Source organism: Panthera tigris, chromosome D4 (assembly GCF_018350195.1).
Source record: "Panthera tigris isolate Pti1 chromosome D4, P.tigris_Pti1_mat1.1, whole genome shotgun sequence".
Lineage (NCBI taxonomy): Eukaryota > Metazoa > Chordata > Mammalia > Carnivora > Felidae > Panthera > Panthera tigris.
Window position 1 is genome coordinate 14,294,019 of NC_056672.1, and position 10,231 is coordinate 14,304,249.

The 10,231-nt window shown below is 37.4% G+C and overlaps 1 protein-coding gene across 1 annotated transcript; it reads right to left on the reverse strand.

The window, feature by feature from the left end:
* Positions 1-363: 363 nt before the first annotated feature.
* Positions 364-8,984, reverse strand: CD4H9orf57 (chromosome D4 C9orf57 homolog). The gene is made up of 4 exons (XM_042964399.1): positions 8,862-8,984; positions 8,594-8,652; positions 3,680-3,829; positions 364-797 (listed from the first exon to the last, which is right to left on the reverse strand). The coding sequence occupies exons 2-4, from the start codon at positions 8,640-8,642 to the stop codon at positions 673-675; spliced, it is 324 nt and encodes a 107-aa protein (XP_042820333.1). The 5' UTR covers positions 8,643-8,652; positions 8,862-8,984; the 3' UTR covers positions 364-672.
* Positions 8,985-10,231: the final 1,247 nt, after the last annotated feature.

Sequence of the window (10,231 nt, forward strand, 5' to 3'; positions counted from 1 at the left end):
TAATCTCACAGTTCTTGAGTTCGAGCCCCGCATCTGGCTCCCTACTGACAGCTCAGAGCCGGGAGCCTGCTTTGGATTCTGTGTTTCCCTCTCTCTCTGCCCCTCCCCTGCCAGATACTCTTTGCATTTGGGTTCATAGATCTCACAGGCCTGGTTTTCTTATTTGTGACTTATTTTTCCTATGGAATTTGTTAAATCAGTTCCTCCTATGCCATAAATTACTCCCCCAAAACAAGGCAGTTTGCTTTGGAAGCCAAATGAACATTCTGAGGTCCCTTGGTATCTTGTGATACAATCCATTTGTAACTGTATTTCGGAATGCGGAAATATTTAAGGAAACCAGTAAACTAGAGACGATATGCATTATTTGCCTCAGGGAAATACGTTTTTACTTCTTTGTAGCTTTGAAGTCACCAGAAAGGGAACTGAGCGGAAAGAGGAGAGGAGAGACATAGTGTTGAAAAAGGATGTTTCTGGGAGAAGTTGGAGGTGGTGGGGAAGAAGGGGGGCACCTTGAAAACCAGAACTGGTTTTAGACCACAACTCGTATGACCTGCAGAGATAGGAGGTGTTTTGCAGAGGGTGGATTAATGGCAGCCTGTTGTCTTGTGATGACCAGATCAGACTCTGAGGCAGTTGATCAGTCAAACAACTTGGAAATGGGCCACTGGCTCAAAGATTGCACAAGGAATAAAGGCAACAGTGAGTAGAGAGAATTCCAGAAGGCTTTGTTACTCTCTTGAAGCACTCATCTTGGGTCTCTGTGCAACCTTGAATGGAATACCACTGAATTCCACCTGAGGGAAACAAAAGAGGTAGGGTTGGGGTGCCTGGCTGGCCCAGTCAGTACAACATGCAAATCTATCTTGGGGTTGTAAATCTATCATGGGGTTCAAGCCCCATGTGGGGGGGGTAGGGGTAAGGAAATTCCTTGTGAAGTGCAACCTACCTGACTTAGATGCTTCAAACTAACAGGTTAAAAAAAAAAAAGTAACAGGGTTCCTGGGTGGCTCAGTCGGTTAAGCATCTGACTTCGGATCAGGTCATGATCTCAGGGTTTGTGGGTCTGAGCCCTGCTTTGGGCTCTCTGCTGTCAGCACAGGGTGCACTTCAGATCCTCTGTTCCCCTCTCTCTGTGCCCCTCCCGTGGGCTCTCTTTCTCTCTCAAAAATAAACAAACAAACAAACAAACAAACAAAAGAAACAAAGACAAAGCAAAACTTCTAGGTTTATGAAGATACATTTTGTCTTTAAGAACTCCCACCTAAATGTATTCTAGTTAGCTACATTGCAATACAGTAGCTTTCAAATTTGAAAGCAAAATAGCTTTCAATTTCAGATGATAAAACCCATGCAATTGCCACTGACTTGTAAAACTTTCTGAAGTGTTAGCTTCCATTATCATTCCCCAGCTTAACCCAGGTCATGAGTTATTCAAAGGGCTTAATCCACAGAAGGATCATTTGGATGTGTAAGTGCTTCTCAGAAAGGGAAGTGTGTCCTTGACTTCGTTTAATTTTCACCCTGATTTTGGAAGTAATGCATGTTCACTGCACAAAATGTGAAAAATAAACACAAGTGCAAAATAAGGGATAGTGTTGTCCTGTAATCCTGCCCAGCCTCCCCCCCCCCCCCCCCACCACCGCCTTCCACGTGTATGAAGGGAGAACACGAAGGAGCAGTTCCCCAAAGGCAGCCAAACGTGTGATGGTTGGAAACTTCTCAAAACAGTAGTCACTCAACCAGGGGCAGTTTTGCCTCCCACCCCCTGGACAGTAGATAATGCCCAGAAACATTTTTGTTGTTACAACTTGGAAGATCTTACTTGCGTGGAGTGACATGCTAAACCTCCTACGGTCCATAATATAGCCCTGCATAACAATGAACTATCCTGCCAAAGTGTTAATAGTGTCAAGGGTGAGAAACCCTGTTAATAAAGCTCTCAAAGTGTTCCAGTTCTATTTGTTTCACGACAAAATTTGCGAGTTAGGAAACTGCTGTGCCCACGACACTGGAGTCAGACTAGGTCCTTGACCGGTCAAGAGCCATTGTCAATATTTTGACACATCAGCCTCCAGACTCATGTGCAGAGACCTTTGGCACTTGTTCTGAAGTTCAGCTGCCTTGATGAGTGAGTATGTGTCCACATTTTGAAAGACAAGAGCAATCACCGGGAGCCAGCATCTCATGGCTCCAGGGGTCCCTGGCACCTCTCCCCTTCTAGAAGGAAGGGGCTCTGACCGGCAGAGGCATGAGCCAGAGGGAACACGGGGCTTAGAGAGTGGACTGAATAAGCACAAATAACCCTCTTAATACCAAAACCCATCACGTGGGACCCCCAAGTTCTCTTCCTCTCTCCCAACTAACTTTGATCTCTAACTTTTTCTTTTCTCCTTCCAACTCCATGGAGGAATTTAGAGTTTTGCCTTGTGGAGATGTCTATTCACGGTTGGTATTCCATGCCTACTGTTCTGCAACTGCCTTTCTTTTGCTCAAGAATGTCTTAGAGATTGTTCCCATGTTAACAAAGGAATCTAGTTCATGTAAGTGTTGCATAGCATTCCATAGCCTGAATATACATCTCAGTTTGTTTATTTGTTTGTTTATTGAGAGAGACAGTACCCAATCTGGGGAGAGGAGCAGAGGGAAAGGGAGAGCGAATCCTAAGCAGGTTCCACACCCAAGGCAGAGCTCGACACAGGGCTTGATTCCACAACGCTGAGATCATGGCCTGAGCTGAAATCAAGAGTCTGATGTTCAACCAACTGAACCACCCAGGCATCCTTGCATCATAGTTTGAAGTACACTTCGTCCATAGATAAACATTTAGGTCATTTCCATTACTTTACAATTAAATATAATATTGAGGGATAACCTTGATAATCATTCTTTTTTGTGTTACATGTGAATATTTTGCTGCAGTAGATATCAAGAAATACAATTGCTTTGTAGAAGGCTGTGTTCATTTAAAATTTCAATGGAAATTCCCAAATTGTCTAAAAAATTGCTAACCTAATCTAAATTATCACTGGAATCTTTTTTTCTGTTATTTATATTCCAACTATTTTCATCCAGTTTATTCTTTATCTTTAAAGTTTGGGGGTTGTCGTTCATTTTATAGGTCTTAAAATATTGAAGTATTCAAATTTATCTTTCATTTCCTTTACAACGTAGGTCTTTTGGATGTTCAAGAGGCCTCCTCTCTTTCAGTCTTCTTCGGTATTTTCTTCTAATGTTGTCATCGTTTGGACGTTTGCACTTACCCTTTAACCTCTGCAGACAAGGCTGGCTTCCTAGGCATGTCACCTGTGCACTTGTACAGGCTCTGTGCTTAGGAGGGCCCTGCAAACTATTACTAATTTTTTGTGAGGATGTGAGTGGTGTGAATGAGGCAGTATAGACATTCACTTGAATTTGAATCTTGCCTCCAATACTCATCAGCTGTGTGACACCATGCACATGTCTTAATCTTCCAATGCCTCAGATTTCTCATCTTTAAAATGGGGGTAGTGACAAGATCAAGCCCATGTCATTGTTTTGTTGGTATAATGTCATCCAGGTTAAGGCCCTTAGGACAGCATCTGGCACATAGTAAATGTTTACTGATGTTTGCTTTTATATAAGGATTTTTTCCTGTCGTCATTTTCATATATATTTTTTTTTAAGTGTCAAGACTTACCTTTCACGTGAATCTCTTTTACGCAGTACTGACCAGGTTTTGTTTTGCAGGTTCCAAGATCCAAAAGACATCCATGGAAGGGGATTGAGAGGTTGCATAATCTACAAATCACACCTCCAGCACCTCCAGGTACAGAAGATAAATAACTAACTAAATAAATAAATAAATAAAGGCAAAACAGAAGTGACGACCAGAAAGGGGAAAAAAAAAAAAAAAAAAAGAAGAAGAGACAAAGGGAGAGGGAAAAAAAATGTGATTTTCAACTGGAAAAGGTAAGCAACAATTAAAAAAAGAATTCTAAAAACTCCTATAAATTAAAATTATTTTTATTTCGAGAGTGGGAGAAATTTCAAAGCATATGCTACATTCATTCAATTGGAAGCACCCCGAACAGATACTAATTAGAAATGAGGCCAGGTGGTCTAAACAATTTAGTTGGGAAGAATTTACTCGACTCCTCAGCACCTAATTAAATCAAACCAGTTATTTAGCCAGAAATTTGAATTTCAGCCATATAGTCACTATTAGGCGGCCCCCACTTCAATGTCTATGTATTGTAGGTTCTCTGTGACTGTGTATTGCTTGATTAATGTTTACATACAGGTTATCTCCAGCATTCAAATCCAGCGGCTTAAAATGTTATTTATTTTGATTACATAGAAATGGCCCAGAGATTCTCAAACTTAGTCAGCATAAGCAAGATTGGAAGCTAGCTATTATCTAGAGGACTGGCTTCCAAATTTGACTGTGCATCTCATTTACGTAAACAGTTAAAATACAATAAACACAAATTCCCAGAGCCCCTATAGACCTGTATTAGAATATATAGGAAGTGAGGCTCAGAAATCTGTATTGTAGATATGCAGAAACAGTGGAGGGCATGTGATTGGGACATAGATGTCCAGACCAGTGTTTCAGGACCACTAGTTCCATTGAATTCAGGCAGCGCCTTTATAATAATTTCTACAGGGAGCCTTGGCTAGTGATGGAGAGCTCATCACCATTAAAAACACCTCAGCCTGTTAAAGATTCTTCTAAAATTGAGTCCAAATCTGCCTCAGTGTGCATAGTTTTCATCTTTTAACATAGGAAGATCATTGCCACGTCACTCTTATTCACTGATGACCCGAAGGGTTTATTAGACAGTTTGCACTTTGTATTTTTTCCATCTCCCTCTGCCATTTTCAGGGTTAGAAAAGATCACTTTTAAGAGAAAATAGTCGGCTGATGAGGCTAATTAACCTCTGTTGACTATTCTCATCTCAAGACACTTTGGAAGTTTCACAGTTGGTTCTCTCTCTGAGCGAGGCAGACTTTCAATCCATAATCAACAATCCATCAACAAATATTTTCTTAAGAACTAAGCTTATGCCAAGGACCCTGCTAGGCAATTTACATGCATTAGCTCCATCATTGTTCACAGTAGGCCTTCGAAGCCAGTACTAAACTGCTCAAGTCTCACATGAAAGAAGACTAAATCTCAAGATTTTAAGTAGCTCGTACAAGTGGCAGAGACAGGAGTTTAAAAAAGGCTGTTGGAGGGTGCCTGGGGGGCTCAGTCAGTTACGCGTCTGACTTCGGCTCAGGTCATGATCTCACAGTTCGTGGGTTTGATCCCTGCATTGGGCTCTGTGCTGAGGGCTCAGAGCCTGAAGCCTGCTTCGGATTCTGTGTCTCCCTCTCTCTCTGCCCCTTCCCCACTCACGCTCTGTCTCTCAAAAATAAACATTGAAAAAAAATGTAAAAAATAAAAAAATAAAAAGGTCTGTTGGAATCTCAAGCCCTTGTTCTAAGCAAGCACCCCATGTCCCTAGAGCTGCCTGCCTTTTTTGTATCCCAAACGTCCTGATCTTGCCCTCTTCTTTCTGGATGTTTTGATTCTTAGTAGATTCTGAGTCAGTTGCCTGCCCAGAATACTAGGGCTGCTTGGATCTTTAAGTCATGCCTGAGATAACTTTCCTCCTGCACTTGTGACCTCTGAGTCTCACCCCTTGCTCTTCGAGATCACTGCCTGGCTCAGAACTGTGGTGCCAGGGGCTCCTCCGTGGTGGACAGCTCTTTCTCTGCCTTGCCAGATACCCATGGACTGTTTTCCTGGGGGAGTTCTGCTTTGGCTTCTTTCCCTCCCTTTCACATAGTCCCTCCTCCTCCTAATCCCCCCACCCAGCATCCATATCTTCTTCCTAAAACCTTGGCTCTGACGTTATTTACAGCTGAAGATGAAACCTTAGCTTTTAGGCTTTTTTGTTGACTGTATCTGTTCATTTGCTTGAGTAATTATAAATATGTTCTCAGATCCCATGTCCTTTATTCCAGTGTCTTTTTTATCTGAAAATTTATTGTTGGTTTTATTAACATTAGCACATAAATATATGTCTTTGACAACTAAATTTACAGCTTTGGGTTAAATGTAAAATGAATAGTTTCCTTAATGATTAATTCTGAAGTATGCTATACTATTTTATGACTTTATTTATTAACAGGAAACATCCAATAGATTACATTATTTATATAAATTATATAAATACAATCACATAATATATGACATATATAAATAGTATATAAATATATATTATATAAATAAATAAAATAAATTTATTTAAATTTATTTAAAATATATAAATATATATTGTATATAAATTTTTATAATGTAAATTTATATCTAAATTATATATAAATTTAAGTTATATATATAAAATATAAATGTATATATTTATACTTTATATAATATATAAAGTTCTAGAGTATATATGCTTTATATATATTTATATATTATGTATACTTTATATATTATATATACTTTATATATTTTTATATATTATACATATACTTTATATATATTTATATATTATACATATACTTTATATATTTATATAAATAAATTATATAACTTAAAAATATAAGTGTATATTACATAAATATATATTATATATTAAATTACATACATAAATATATATATTCATATTTATACTTTATATAGTATGTAAAGTTCTAGAGTATATATACTTTATATATGTTTATATGTATTATACATACTTTATATTATATGTATTTTATACTCTATATATATTTATGTATTATACATATACTTTATATATATTTATTAAATAAATAAATTACAAAATTAAAAAATGTAAGTATATTATATAAATATAAATATATATTAAATTACGTACATATATAAATGTAAATATATATTCATATTTATATAATATATAAAGTTCTAGAGTATATATACTTTATATATTTGTATGTATTATATATACTTTATATTTATATAAAGTATAGAATTTAAAAATATGAATATAGATTATATAAATATAAATATATTATATTATTATACATAAATAATCTATAATACAAATTATATAAATATAATTATATAATATGTAATATATTATATGTAATTATTTTTATAATTATATTATTGCTTATATTATTATAGCATCCATATGATTATTTAAAGGTATATTCTAAATAATATCTAGTTATTTAAATATATATTATAATCATGATGATAGTGATATTTTTTATTTTAATTTTTTTAGTGTTTATTTTTATTTTTGAGAGTTAGGGAGAGAGAAAGAGAATGCGAGCTGGGGAGGGGCAGAGAGAGAGGCAGACACAGAATCAGAAGCAGGCTCCAAGCTGTCAGCCAGAGCCCGATGCTGGGCTTGAACTCATGAACGGTGAGATCACGACCTGGGCTGAAGTCGGACCTTTAACCTACTGAGCCACCCGAGTGCCCCAGCAATGATCCTTTTAAATAACCACTCCTTACCTCCTGGCACCCATTACTTCAAGGTTTCTATTCATGCAGAATTTTCTTCTTTTATCCTCACAACTTCCCTGTGTATCTGGCAAAATTAACATGGTCCCCTCCGTAAATCATTTTTCATGGTATGCAAGACACTGGGTATGTTCTCATGTGGTCTTTCACCTATTCATATGCTCCTGTCCACATTTTTTACAAGAGACTAGTATAAGGACGTAAAATGCAAGAGAGATATTAGCTGACCAAGCACTTTAGGCATTTCAGTTGGTGACCCCAGTATTTGCTCCTCATGGTCTCCAAGTCTCAATCTTAGAATTTTATCTCTGGGATGTGTTCTAGAGTCTCCCTACTGACATGTGGTCTCCAGACCAACAGCACCAGCATCACTTAGAGGCTTGTTGGAAGTGCAAACTCAGGCCCCACCCCAACCTGCATTTTGGCGAGATTCCCAGGTGACTCATTCATCCATTAAATCTTGTTGACTTTAAAAGAACCCTGGGTGCAGCATAGAGCAATTGTCTTCGTTATCATCTTACCGCTTTACTAGAGGGAGAATCCCCATGATGGTGCTTGAACGTACCTGTTGGGAGGTATTACCTTCATACATATCTAAATAATTTGAGGAGACCTAGGAATTCTGTAAAAGGAATTGGAAGTGCCCTATTATCTCCTTTATTGGTTCTTTTATAAATGAAGGAAGATGGTGAAGAGCACATTTAACAGGCAAAGTGCTAGAAGGCCCGTGTCTATGCTTATTCAATTTAATTAATTTTCTTTGCCTTTTTTATAACAGCTTCCAGCCTCCTTTGGTTAGCTCCAGCCTAGTGATAACTATAGCAACATGGGGCCGGCATCTAGCAGTGCAGTTTTCTCATCTATAAAATGGGAAATAACAGGACTTAACTCATAGGTTGTCGTGAGGGTTCAATGAATTAATACAAATGAGATGTTTAAACCAGTTCCTGGCATATCATAAATGCTCAATAAGTGTTAGCTCTAGCTGTTTAAAAGTGCTTCCTCAGGCCTTGCTATAAGCACCTTAATTACCTTATTTAAGGTCATCTTCCACTGATATTGTAATTCTGCAGTCTCTTAGATAATTTTCCCTCTTTTTGATTTATGCTTTCTTAATGACTTACCATCCAAGAGGCAGAGTAAGGTAAAAACATCACTGAAGACAATCCTCATTCTTTGATTTCTAGCCAAAAAAAGAAAATGGAAGGAAAGATACATCCCACATTAAATCTTTCCTGGGGAGGAAGTAATAAAGTTACACATTTATGTTAGCTATTATAAAAAGGGAAATAACTAGCTGAGTTTTATTTTCTTCATTAAGACATGAAATTATGGGAAAGAAATAGATTGGCTAAAAAATAGCATTTTTTGACCTTTTCATTTATGACCTACCTGCCTTCTTGAAGGTTTTTGGGGAATTTTCCTAGGTTTGAATTTTTTTAGAGGTTAATGACGAGTAAAATTTCTGACGTAATGAAGTCCGTTGTAACTGAAACCAACAAGGCAAGTTCCTGATCTACTACATTCCAAACAGTTTAAACAGTAAAAATCATCCAAGTCCAAGGAAATAGACAGGAACTTTTTCACTTGAGCACGCCTATGTCTACAGAACTTAAGTTCCTTACTCATAAAATCAATACAAGACTAAGTCAACACTTAAACTGATTAACTTTAAATTTGGCTAAAGATTTTTATGTTTACTATGCTATATATTAGTTCAGATGTACAGAGCCTTCTGGGCATATATTTCTTCATTATATAAATTAGTTGGTTTTGTTTTAAAAAAAATACCATATAATCTTTATAGCAGAACTTAGTTGGTGTATTCAGAAAGCCATTTGATTTTAAAAAATAATGTTTATTTCTAAATGAATATTTAGTTCCAAATTAATGCATTCTTTTTGAAACAAAATACCAAGAATAGTAACATCCCACTTGACCACGTTCCCACCAAACCCCGCAGCTTCCCCAAATGTAACCACATTATCAATATGTTGGATATCTTTTTTTTAAAGCTTTTTATTTAAATTCACGGTCGTTAACACACAGTGTTATATTCGTTTCTGACGTACAATACAGTGCTTCACCACTCCCACACGTCACCTGGTGCTCATCGCAAGTGCACTCCTTAATCCCTATCATGTATTTCACCTATCCCTCTCCCTTCTGGTAACCATCAGTTTGTACTCTATATTTAAGAGTCTATTTTCTTGGGGCACTTGGGTGGCTCAGTTGGTTGAGCATCCGACTTGGGCTCGGGTCATGATCTCCTGGTTTGTGAGTTCAAACCCCCATTGGGCTCACTGCTGTCAGTGCAGAGCCCGCTTCGGGTACTCTGTCTCTCTTTCTCTCAAAAATTAAATAAACATAAAAAAATAAATAAAAATTCTTGAACCTTGTCTTTAAAAAAGAAGAGTCTATTTTCTTGGTCTGCCTCTCCTTTTTCCCCGTTTGTTCATTTGTTTTGTTTCTTAAATTCTACATATGGGTGAAATCCTGTGGTATTTTATTTTTTTAAATAATCTCTATACCCAACATGGGGCTCAAAATTGCAATCTGGAGATCAAGAGTCCTACACTCTACCGAATGAGCCAGCCAGATGCGATATATATTTTTAAAGGTTCTATGGGGTGCATGGGTTATTTCAGCATCTGACTCTTGGTTTTGGCTGAGGTCAAGATCTCAGGGTTGTGGTATTGAGCCCCATGTTGGGCTCTATGCTGAGTGTGGAGCCTGCTTAAGATCCTCTCTTTCCCTCTGCC